Raw genomic sequence first — 13,014 nt, forward strand, 5'->3', positions numbered from 1 at the left:
CAACGCTCGGGTTTTACCAACGCCCGGTTTTTACCGACCGACTATTATATATGTTTTTTTGTGTTACTTTTGGTTTTAGTTTCGATACCATAACGTATGTAAGCAAAACCGATAAAATTCGTGTCGACTTATCAACAATTGGGTTTTACCACCACCACGTGTTTTACTGACCTCCCTCGCGTAACACATCGGATGAAACACTTGTTAATATGCATTCATCATCATCAACAACAACAAAAAGAACTACTTACTACAAATACATTGGATGATATGAATTACGGAACCACCATTACAATTCTTGATCACAAAAAACATGATATAAAACATCATTAACAGAAGTAACCACACACACAGTCTCATCACTTCCTCCTTAGAGCCACCGCGGTTACCGCAACCAAGACCACGAAAATGAGAGCTGTAATAAAGGAAGCCACCACAGCACCACTAACCCTCTGGCAGAAGTCATCAAACTGTCGACAAATCGCCACCCAGTTCGCGTCTGAGTTGCCATTGTGTGCCAAGTAGACTATCGATGCAGCCGCAGACGCACCAGCAGTCACCAATGCCACTGCAATCTAAGTTTCACAAAATAAAACTAATAAATATTATGTACGTTGCTACATCGTTTGTTTGTCAGGGTTAAATATATAAAAGGAGTGCATGTGGGCCCGAGTGGAACTGATGGCCCAATTCCATTAGCTCAAATCTGGCCCACATGCTCGGAGTATTAACCCTCCCCTCAAGGGGTTAACCCTGACAAACGATGTAGAAATACTGCATAAGAAATATATTAATGTGACGTACAGTGTCGAAAATAAGGAGCATCAACCTAGCTCCTATAATATGTGGACGGACAATGCACACGATCGAGAAAGGTAACGAGAGCACCAAGTAAGCACCCGCCATAGCATTAGCTATCACGAAAAACCTATAAAACAATGACAAAATATTCTCATCAAGAAAACGTAACACGACACGTGAAATTACCAAACTACCCCTGGGATTACGTGAAAGCGGGGAGGTCGTCGTAGTCGGCTTTGAACTGAAAAAACTGGGTGAAAAAAGGGAGTTGTTGGCTGGTGGTGGCCATAGCGGTAGCAGCCGCTAAGGCAGCTGCAATGGCACATATCCTTAAAATGAAGTCGAAAACGCCAAGGCATCTTTTCCAACGTGACACTAGCGTCTTTTTAGCGGTTTTCTTGATGGGCACCGGAGGAGAGACCGCCTTAGATGACTTGGAATCAGTCATCCGGATCGGGATATCGCCACTTTCTTTGGTTGAATGACTTGAATCCATTGAAATTTGTGGCTAAATGAGTTGGGGTGTGTTACTATTTATGCATGTATAGAGTATTAGATATTGTGGATTTGTTACATAATAATATATGAAAGGAGTTGTTGGCAACTTGCTCCACTTCAGTATTTCATATTCATTGTGAAAATCTATACATTAGATAACTGGTTCGAATTCGATTACATACATTTACAAACCCGAATTAACCATACTGGCTGATAACTAAACCATTAGGTAACCAAACCATTGATTAATATTGTCACAAATTTGTTGTTTTGGTTGGATGTTAGAAAAGCTTTTAATCTATTTGTATTTGACTCGGTTTTTATTTTAGCGAAGTTTCTAAACTTGTCAACGTCGACCTGTTAACCTATTTAACTGTTAACTTATTCAACCCGTTTTCTACTTTAGCGAAGTTTTTAAATCTTTCCGCTTTGCCCGTTAACCTATTTGGCCCGTTTTCTTTCTAACAAAGTTTTTAAATCTTTCCACTTTGACCTGTTAACATATTCGGCCTGTTTTCCTTTTAGCAAAGTTTTTAAATCTTTCAACTGACCCGTTAACCTATTTGGCCCATTTCTGTTTTAGCAAAGTTTTTAAATCTTTCCACTTTGGCCCGTTAACCTATTTGGGCCGTTTTCTGTTTTAGCAAAGTTTTTAACATTTTTCTCTTTGACTTGTTAACCTGTTTGGCCCGTTTTCTATCTTTGTGAACATTTTTCCTTTGACCCGTTAACCTATTTAGCCCGTTTCTATTTTAGCAAAGTTATAAACTTTCCTGCTTGACCCTTTAACCTATTTGACTCATTTTCGATTTTAACGAAGTTTTTAAACTTTTCCTCTTTGGCCTGTTTACCTATTTGACCCGCTTTCTATTTTAGTAAAATTTTTAACCTTTTCATTTTTGACCCGTTAGAGACAAAACACTACTCAATGACTAGTCTTTAGGGAATGTGTCAAAATTTCTCTTGGGCTCCAAGAGTTTTCTAAAGTAACAAAAGAAAGGTTTTTCTTTTTTGGAGTGATAATTCTCTTAGCTGACATCACACAAGAAAATAATAGAGAACTTCTTTTGGTGTATTCCTCTGCTGCCGACAACAACGGATACAAATAGAAGAAGTTTGTGTTCTTTCTTTTGATGTGTTTGAAGACGAGAGACGTTTTAGAGACAGGTAGTTTCTTGTTGGTAATACCTTTTACTCATTTACTCTTTTGTATTTGATTCCATATAACTGAAGTTGTTTATTTCAAGCCTATGATAATTATTGTATGCCTCTAGTATACCTAGAGAAGACTTTGTATTGTTATTATTGGTGATAGTAGATCTGAATCGGCTCTAGTAGTCTCGTTGGTTTTACTTTTGGTTTTTATTTTTTGAGAGGTTGTCATGCTAAAATTCTTGTGTCCCTTTTAACATTTTAAATACTCTATTTGTTTGCATCCTCATTGGTTCATTCGGATTGGGAAAAGTTTAGCCAAATGAAGATTATTTTTGCATTATTTATTTACGGTTTGTGGCTAGGTCGAGCCATTTTTACCGACAGAGTGGTATCAGAGCCATTGGCTCTTATTCTTGCGTTAAGACTTTTTTTAATGATGGAAGCTAATACAAGTAGGATTGTGAATTTAAATGGTTTTAATTATCGTGTTTGAAAAGGTAAGATGGAAGACCTTCTTTATGTGAAGGATTATTATTTGCCTTAGTTAATACCTAAGCCTGAGAATAAAACTGATAAATAGTGGAATTTTTGCATAGGAAGGTTTGTGGGTATATTCGACAATAGGTTGATGATAATGTTTAGAACTGTATTAGCGGCGAGACTCATGCTCATATTTTGTGGACCAAGCTTGAGGAGTTCTATGCTCGGAAGACTGGGAACAATAAATTGTTCCTGATTAACAGTTGATAAACTTTGAATGTTTTAGGGAGTTACTAAGTTTGAAGACAAGATACAAGGTTTATGGCTTCTTGGTACTTCACCAGATTCTTAGAAGACTTTTAGGACACCATTGTCCAACTCTACAGAAAATGGTATTAAAACTATGGAATTGGTTAATTGTAGTATTATAAATGAAGAGACGAAAAGAAAATCACAAGTTTCCTTTCCACATATAGGTGCCTTAGTCACTGAAAGTAGGGGAGAAGTTATAGTAAAGATGTAAGTAATAGAGAGAAACATCATAGGAAGTATAGAAAGAAGTTTGCAGATTTTGAGTGTCGTCATTATGATAGAAAATGACACACAATAAATTCTGCAGACAATTGAAAAGGGGAACAAGAAGGCAAATTACAACAATCAAAAGAATAACCACAAGAAAGATAACGGTGATGAAGGTACTTCTGAAGTTAACACTGCCACCAAAGAGTTCTATATTTGTACTGATTAAGATATGATGAACACTGCACATGATGATTCGAGTCGGTTTGTCGAGAGCGGTGATACTTGTCATGTGGCATTATAAAGGGAATTCTATTCATCTTATGCTCCTGATGATTTTGGGAATGTTAAGATGAGTAATTATGAGTTGTCAAAAATCGTTGGTGTTGGGGATGTTTGCTTGAAGTTTGATGTCGGGTAGAGTTGCTTGAAGCATTAGCCTTATATATCAACTTGTTTAAAAGCATTAATACGGATGAGTTTTATACATCAATTATGTGAAACGGGAGGTGTTAATTCTAATGATTGAATTATACTATATATCTATAATATATATAAACGAAAACCCAAAACTCCTATGTGTCGCGATGTGATCGCTCCCCTCTTTTATAAAAGCCATCAGATTTCTTGATTTTTAAATGGAGGCCTCTCATTGATTTAATCGAAATTAATGGGTATGGGTCTTACCAAAACCAGATAGCTCTTAAACGGGTTATAACATCTCATTAAATTAAAATTTAATCTTATCAATTATTTGTTATAAAAATCATATAAAATAGAAATATACTAAAATTTAATATCCAATTTAAAAAGAAAAATATACTATTTATAATTAATAAACAATTTTATAGTAAAAAACATAAGTGAGTCATTGGTCACCAAATCCAGATAGTTTTTAAACGGGTTATAACATATCATTTATTTATGAAACTCTTTCATCATTAAACCTAAAGTATATTATTAACTTTCTAATAATAAAGAAAATTAAAATCCAAAAATAAATATTAAAAAACTAAAAATGTAAAACAACAATTCTCTCAAGCCATCAGATTACTTTATTTGTAAATGAAGGCTTCTCACGCATTTGATCCGAATTCACAGGTAAAGGTCTCACCAAACCCAGATAGCTTTTAAACGGGTTATAACATATCATTATATTAAAAAATAATCTCATCAAATATTTGATATGAAAATCTTATAAAATAGGAATATACTAAAAATTAATATCCTATTTTATTTTAAAAATAGATATTATTTATAATTAAGAAACAATTTTATAATAAAAAAAACAAACGGGTAATGGGTATCACCAAACCCAGATAGCTTTTAAACCGGATTATAACATACCATTTATTTGTGAAACCATTTCATCATCAAAGCTCAAGTACATTAATTATTAACTTTCTTACAATAAATAAAATTAAAATCCAAATATACATATAAATATATTAAAAATGAATAATGTAAAACAACCCCCGTAATCAAATCTAATGTGTGTGTGTGTGTATATATATATATATGATTCGTTTATATGGATGTCGAATCATTACAAAGGTTGGGGTAAAAAGTCATAACATTTCATAAATGGTTACGATAGTTGGGGGTGTAAGTGCCGTAATTGGTATCAGGATGCTACCACATCGAATATGCTACTTAACGCATTTGTCATTGATAGACAAAGATGTTATGCTGAACTAAATTGCTACCGACTTTTAGTAAACAAGTTGCTATCGGGCATAGCAACTTATACTATGTATTCATAGTAACTTTTTAAGTTCATTCTACATGCAATTTTTTTTTTTTTTGCCATCCATGTTGATCTGATGCATTTCCAATGAATCCCCTTTAAGGCATAATCCAAAGGGAGAACAAATTTTGTATCGGTTTTCTATCGTTTAATACTAATTAAAACAGAAAATTAATATTATTATAATATTCATTATAGGGACTAGCGAACGAGTCAAAACAAACTGTGAGCTTACACTGTACCTCTGTACCGGATCTCTACTAAACCGTGAGTTTCATGACCCCACTTTTAAACTGTTTTTACGAACTTTTGGGGTGAAAAACATGTTGCTATATCTCTATATACTTGGAATTGTTTGACGATGGTAATTATCTAAGTGCTAACACACGAAAGTCTCCACTAACACGGTGATTAACTTCGAGCCGGTGGCTTGTGAATAGTACTATTGGTTTGACAAACCCAAACGGAATCGGCATGGTTGTCGTGTCACATGTAACGCCGTTTGCACTTGACCATACTTATACAAACTGGTATGTAGTGTTAAACATAGCAACCTGGGGAATGTTGTGGGCGGAAGGGGGGCCCCAGTGGTTGATTGAGCGTGGGAAATGGAGGCACGCAGCACGAACAGTCAAGGCTTCACTGTATCTTAGTATAATTACATCATAAACATACAAACAAGTTGTGAACGTACATACATGCGTACTTGCGTATTTACAAACTATGATTGTTATATGCGTAACTAATTTCTTGAAACTCGTGAAACTCACCAACTATTTGTAGTTGACCCGTTTTAACATGCTTTTCAAGTATACCAGACTTGAACTAGAAAATCAATGTGCTACGTGCTTGACTTGCAATCAAGGCTGGGTGAATTAATGCAAGTGTGCTAGTAAGAAGTAAAGCTGCTTAATGGGCTTGATTTAGTTTGTATCACCTAGTTATAAACAAAGTTAGATCAATGTAAAATATTGTAAATTAGTTTGTATTGTTCTTTATAAACAATGTGGTTGATACCAGAGGTGTCTGTTACATTTCCGTTTTACGCTTCCGCGATTTGCTAAATGGGGTGTGACTGCAATACATTCTTAAGCTTCGGTTTTATATTTGCTGTTTTCATTGTTTCGTAAACCTATTTCTCAAACCATGTATAAAATGCCGGTTCCTAGTCGCTTACCAGGTCAAAATACTCGTACCATTCCTAAACCTACCAGTCGATTCCTAACCGGTACCGGTTCCAGGTCTGAGAATCGGCTTTGATTCACAAGCTGGTTTCGATGTGCACCTCTATATAAAATAAAGAATTTAACTTTTATTATTATTATTATTATTAAGCAAACATTAAACTAACGGATGAATTTCCTACAAATTACAAAAGTGAATAAAGTAAAAAAAAAAAGAATTGCAAGTAGTCCCACGCAAATCTTTTGGCTTAAATCTTGCTTCCAAGACCAGCCTTAAGCTTCCTAATTGTTGCTACATCCGTTCTAAACGACTTAGCAAGAATCACATCTTCAATATTCGTATCAAACAAAGTTACCAGGACCGAAACCGTAGAAGCACTCGCACTACCGAACGCCGCAACAGCCACCGCGAGTTCCCTACGATCCGCATTATACTGGTAATGAACAAGTCCTTTAGGAAAAATAAACATATCTCCGGTTTCTAGGTTTTGAGTGTACAACTTGTTACTCGAGTCAACAAACCCGACCTCAAATCGTCCACTCAACACAAAAAACAGCCCAGTGGCATGGGGTCGTGCGTGTGGTGCACTAACCCCACCAGGGCCTAAGCGTAAAAGGGAAAGAGAAACGCTTTGACCATTTAAAGCGGGGAATTCGGTCATGCTGGCTAGCATTGACTTAGTCTCGTTTAAATTTGGACCGTCAAAGAAAGTTTGGAATTTGGTGTAAGTGAAGAAATTTGCGTCTACGACGGTCACGTTAGGGGGGACAATGTAGTCGAAGAGTATGTCGGGATCGCTGGCATGAATGAGCCCTGCGAACGCGATTGCGATCACGACACAAACCAAAAATGTAACTTGTGTTGACATAGTTTATGGTAAAGCTTGTTGTGTCTTTTTCAGTTTGGATGAATTTGTTGGAGTATTAATAGGGAGGAAGGAAGTTGACAATTGTAATATTGTAATAAATAATTAAACCTCAATGTTACCGAATTAACAAGAACCGAATGCAACCATATATGGGATTTAACGACCAATCTGGCTTTAATTATTCGATCAATGATTGAGAACTGTAAAGACGATTTAATGTTTTAATATTGAAGTTGATTTGATTTACAAAATATGTTGTGAATTTGCGGTTAAATACATTATTTTAATAGGATAATTCTTATAATATATTACCCGTTAGCATTACCACTCTATTTCCGAGTTAATTTAAGGGTAAAAAAGAAATGAAATGGGAGGAAAGAAAAATATTATTACGTTCTAGAATTTTTTTATGGAAAGAAAAAAAAAGGAATTTAGAGAAAGTTGTGTTTCTAAGTTCATTAAATAGAGAAAAGAAAAAATATGAAAGGAAAACAATGAGAATAAATAGCTAAGTTGAAAGAATATGTTTTCTTTCCAATTTAAAAAGAAATAGAAAGAAAAGAAATGAAAAATAAAATTAAAAAAAAATGGAAAATAAGTGAACTCAAGAACAGACCGTAGGGGATCTTTATGGAATGCTATATATATTGCGAGAAAACGTAACACAAAATAAAATAGGTGGAATTAATAGTATTCATCTCTTGTAAATTACAAAAATAAAAAAGAATATGAAAATATTTTGTTTATACATGTAACGTACTTACACGCACATATGTTCATGTAGGTTACGTATATGTATAGTTAATTTACAAAAATAAAAAGAATATGAAAATATTTTGTTTATACGTGTAACGTAGTGCAGGTTACATAGACACAACCTATATATGTATAGGCTAACAATAAATATCAAAACAAAACTTGTACATAAATTCGTTTGAAGAAACTTTTTTTTCTTTTAAAACACATAAGAGCATTATCATTTAATTCTTCATCTTTATCTCTATAATTATACTAAAAACACTATTTTTTCTCTCTCATTTCAATTAAATAATGCTTTTTTATACTTTTATTATTACCTTATCTCTCTTATCCACTCACAATCACTTTCAAAAGCATTAAAAAATTATAGAGATGAACAGTGCACTTCTCCAAATTTAACCATAAACAATAATATTTTATTTCTCCTCCTCTCACAACCATTTTTAACCATCTCTAAAAAATGGAGAACCTCCTCACATAATTTGAAGAATCCATTGAAAATGCTCTAACCCATTGTTTGTAATAAATACAGAATTTTAAAATACAACTTGTTAACAAAATAAATAAGGCTTGGGTTATACGTACGCCAGGGAAGTTATACAAACACCAGGAGAGTTTATACGGGTCATATAGGGTCTATACGACTCGTATATGTGTAGAGTAAAGTCATCTTTGATCAGGAAGTGTCAGTTTTATTTCTTTGTATCGTATAGCCCATATACGAGTCGTATAGCTAGGGCTATATGACTTGTATAGATTCTGCTTGACTCGTATAGGCCCTATACGAGCCGTATAACCTTATTCACACACCATGAAACTAGTGTTTGTATATAACCACCCAATAAATAAATGATTTAACTATATTATCAAAAACAACACTTCATTGTCAAAGTTCAAACCTTGCAAAACTTTACAAAGTACACTTTATTGAAAAAGAAAATTATTTGGAACGCGTCAACAAATTGACAACACTTCACACCCTTATATAATAATAACATAAGAAAATTGACAAAATAAACCCAAATTAATCATTTTTTCAATCAATTAATTAAAGAAGTCAAAGTTAGCTTAGGGTTAATTGCTCGGCATGATTTCCTTATCTCCCCTTGTGTCCCTGTGAGCACTTGGATTGCACCCATCTTAACCATGGCTTGACCAAACTTGGTGTTAAAATCGTAAGAACGTGCGATGGATGCAACCGTGTTCTTGCTCAAATTGTCTAATGCTAATTGTTGATCAAATTGAAGAACTCCCCTATGCAACATAATCTGACTATAGAAAGAATTGTCCACAATTGAAGAGCTAAAAGGGTTTTGATCCAAGTTTGCAGTGCGATCAACGGTTGCATTTTTAGCGCATGTAAGTCTAAGCCATATTAGTAGGCCTAAGTCCATGGTCGGGTCTGGTTTCCCGGTGTTCTGGAAGTTGTAAAGACGATCTTTGAATAAAGAACAATGAGCGACTCCAATAGAGTGACCACCTATATAGAAAATAGACGTTAACAAAGTATTATGTACAAACAAAGATGACAACGTTAATCTGTTTATTTATAAATAAGTCAACTTTAATTGTGTTTCATCTCAAACGAGCCAAGAAAAGTTATATTTTTCATTGCAATTATATTTTTTGTCATTATAAATAACTTTTTAGGTATTTAAATAATATAAAATCAGATAATAAAGTGTTTTAGGTCAGCCAAACCGACGTCCCAACCTATTTTGACACGTATTAGTTTATAATATGTTTCTACCCGATCCTATTTTGACAAGCTATTCAGCTCATCCAACCCGTCTATACTATCACCGATCTAGCAAATAACTATTGATGAATACTTGTTTAATTACCAAGAAGATAGATCATGTCGGTGGCGTTGAGTCCTTTGCTCGCAAACGCTTGAATCGCACTTGCCACGGAAATAGAAGGAGCTGGGAGGACTCTAGTATTTTGGGCAAGAGACACAAGTCCATCCCTTCTTCCTGTTTGGACATTGTAATTACCTCCACCAGTCTACATTTGCAACATAATTTTGCATAGTTTATTCAAACTAACATAATTGATGTTAATTGTACAATGAAACGTTTTTTTTTTTGGATTTATAGGTAGTTTAGTATTTATCTAAGTATTTCTAAAAGTTTATTTAATTCACTTGTGTGGCAAGCGAGTTCCATAGATTTTAGTAAAAAGTACGGGTTATCCAGGTTTCATGAAAAATTCTATGGATTTCACTTGTCACCAAGTGCTAAGTTCACTTCAAAAATTGTAAACTTGCACAAGTCTGCTTGCATCGGTAGCGTAACGCCTACAAATACAATAAATTTTAAACAATGCCTAAAAATACTTACAAAGAACACAACGTCTCTTGTAGCCATAGCGATTATATCAGCACAAGAAACCACTCCGGGGCACACCTTCTCAACCGCGGCTTTTGCAGCATCAATCACATCATAACCTCTAACACTTAAATTCGGCGGTGCAGTTTTCTCGGTGATGGGTCCATCTAGTAGAATCGACGCGTCACACCCCTTTATATCCATGCAAAGTTAAAATAATTAGTTAATTAGGGTTTGTAAAACTTTTTTACATGCATGCATGAACATTGGCGGACCCATAAATTATTTTCGGATCGTGATTTTCACATACAAATAACACTAACAAGAAAAATTAAGGCACCCCCCCCCCCCCCCCCGAAAGAAAAAAGCCTAGGTCCACCTCTGTGCATGAAAATGAAATATTACTTAATACTTACATTAACAAAGCAATCATGGAATTGCATGCGAATTAGAGCAGGAGTGATCGTTCTGTCTCTGAGGAACATGGAGTAAACCGTGTTTCTAACTATGGATTCAACGTCGGACGTCTTACACTTGCCTTTATAGAACCCATACTGAAGACCATTGTAATCTATGGCTCCATAGCAGTGACCAACAAGGTTCATAAAGATGACTCCAATTGCAAATGCAATTGCTTTAGTGTTTGTCATAGCCATTTTATTAAACAAATTGTAAATCAAATTGGAGTGAATATGAAGAAGAAATTATAGGTATTTATATAGAGATTATTGCTTGATCAAATATGGCTTTCACGTTGTGCATATTTACGTGTACACATCTATGATTTTTGCTAGGATTTTTTTAATCATTTTTGCTTACCAATCTCTTAGAATAATATATTTCATTTGAAGGACTACATGTTTTTTTATTTCAATCATAACTTATGTGTGATATTTTATTGTGAACTGGTTGGCATGTATTAAAGAGAATTTGGCTTCGAATTTTCCACTAACAAGTACGTGCTAAGCGTGTGGGTTATCAAAGTTCACTAATTTTATGTTTATAAATTATACTCATCATTCAACTTTCTTATTTTAAACTTTGAGAGAGATTTTTTTTTTTTTTAAATTCCCCAACTAGCTATTTTTGACTCACTTTTTCCAATTTTAGTCCAAGAACAAAATAAATTTCAAAAATATCCAAACTAATTTGATGGAAACCAGTTTTTGATCCGATGGAATAATGAATCTATCAGGATACACCACGAATCATACTATTCTGCCGGATTCGACAGTCTTCCGTTTTGTCCGACGGATTAATGAAACATCCTGGTGTAGTAATAAACAGTCGGATCTGATGGTTCAGTCATGCTTCCGTCGGATCCGACTGTTTAATTTGTCCGACGAACCCTAGATTTTTCAATTCGGGGGGTTTTTGATTTCGAGTTCTAGAGTGAAATTGAACACTATGATTGTGTTCAACTCAAAAAACTAAACGATTTGCACTATTAGTTTACTTGATTTTGTGGAGGAATAAGAAAGACGGAGATGGAGGTTGGTTATGAAGGTTTTAGGGTTTGAAAGACTGAAGATGAAGAATTTCGTCGGATCCATTAATACGTTGACACGTGGCGCGATTTCAAATGTCCAAAAATCCCGTCGGACGGTGTTAAAATTCTGTCGGATCCAACGGAAAAAACTGGCTATTTTGGGAATTTGTGTTGGTCTTGGGCTATAATTGGAAAAGCTTGATAAAAAATGGCTAGTTTGAGAATTTTTCCATTTATAAATCGTATGAGTTTTACTGTCAAATCTAAACGAACTTCTAATTAATTAGTACCTTAGCAGTCATTAAGAGGCTACCCCTTAATGGCTCATACTCTTTTAATGGTTAAGGAGGTAGTTTAAGTCTCAATGGCTAAGAAGTAACCATTAAGAGGTAGCCTCTTAACCATTCAGACTTGAGGTTGCATCTTAACCATTAAAAGGCTATGAGTCATTAAGAGGTAGCCTCTTAATGATTGTTAAGAGGCTACCAAACAGCTCCTTAAATGAAAAGGGGTCGAGACATCACAAGAGTTGGTTAATAGGTTGCAGTTATTCGTTAAAAAGTACTATAATTGACGGTCATAACTACTTGCATCTATGGAAAATCTTAGTAGTAATGTACCGCTAAGGATTAAGTTTGCCACTTATGATTATCGATTAGCACTGATGATCAACACTTTCACTATAGTTAACCGTTTTCCACTAAACTTTTTATCAAAAATGCAAATATGAAACTTTAATCAACATGCAAATCCGCTAGAGACTAAACCAATACTTGATGCTTTTGGGGTGTTGTCTCGCACCCCACCAATGTAGGGCGCCCCTTAGTAACTCCTATGGTCGAGGGGTTTCACCCAATAAGTCCCTTCAAGTTCTATGGTGCGCGAAACTATAATAGTCTTTAACGAGAGTGTAATCAACACCTTCATACTTTTATCAATGTTAACTTATTCTAATTTCTTATTTGTTATTTAGAGAAAAAAACACGTTTCTACAAATTATCCTAACTCGAGTCTTAACAGTTTCACAAAACACATGTGCTTTTATAGTTTTATTATATTCAATTATTCGCAACACTAGCTAGCAACTAACTAGTCCGCAAAAAAATGAAATTATATGTACACGACATCAAAACTACACCAAATTTTCGAATTAACTCCTATTAAAAACCCTTTAGTTTTATAA

General features: G+C 34.5%; 3 protein-coding genes across 3 annotated transcripts; all 3 read right to left on the reverse strand.

The window, feature by feature from the left end:
- Positions 1 to 322: 322 nt before the first annotated feature.
- Positions 323 to 1,376, reverse strand: LOC143539095 (casparian strip membrane protein 1-like). The gene is made up of 3 exons (XM_077032509.1): positions 1,008 to 1,376; positions 805 to 928; positions 323 to 575 (listed from the first exon to the last, which is right to left on the reverse strand). Exons 1-3 carry the CDS (start codon positions 1,295 to 1,297, stop codon positions 360 to 362), a joined length of 630 nt encoding a protein of 209 aa, XP_076888624.1. The 5' UTR covers positions 1,298 to 1,376; the 3' UTR covers positions 323 to 359.
- Positions 1,377 to 6,624: 5,248 nt separating this feature from the next.
- LOC143539144 (germin-like protein 9-3) lies at positions 6,625 to 7,253 on the reverse strand. The gene has a single exon (XM_077032545.1). The coding sequence runs from the start codon at positions 7,251 to 7,253 to the stop codon at positions 6,633 to 6,635; it is 621 nt and encodes a 206-aa protein (XP_076888660.1). The 3' UTR covers positions 6,625 to 6,632.
- Positions 7,254 to 9,031: 1,778 nt separating this feature from the next.
- LOC143539097 (peroxidase 60-like) lies at positions 9,032 to 10,998 on the reverse strand. Its single transcript, XM_077032510.1, has 4 exons — positions 10,759 to 10,998; positions 10,355 to 10,534; positions 9,857 to 10,019; positions 9,032 to 9,492 (listed from the first exon to the last, which is right to left on the reverse strand). Exons 1-4 carry the CDS (start codon positions 10,996 to 10,998, stop codon positions 9,053 to 9,055), a joined length of 1,023 nt encoding a protein of 340 aa, XP_076888625.1. The 3' UTR covers positions 9,032 to 9,052.
- Positions 10,999 to 13,014: the final 2,016 nt, after the last annotated feature.

This window comes from Bidens hawaiensis, unplaced genomic scaffold (assembly GCF_021521415.1).
Source record: "Bidens hawaiensis isolate Kalapana, Puna unplaced genomic scaffold, B.hawaiensis_p1.1 tig00011798_1, whole genome shotgun sequence".
NCBI classification, from domain to species: Eukaryota; Viridiplantae; Streptophyta; class Magnoliopsida; order Asterales; family Asteraceae; genus Bidens; species Bidens hawaiensis.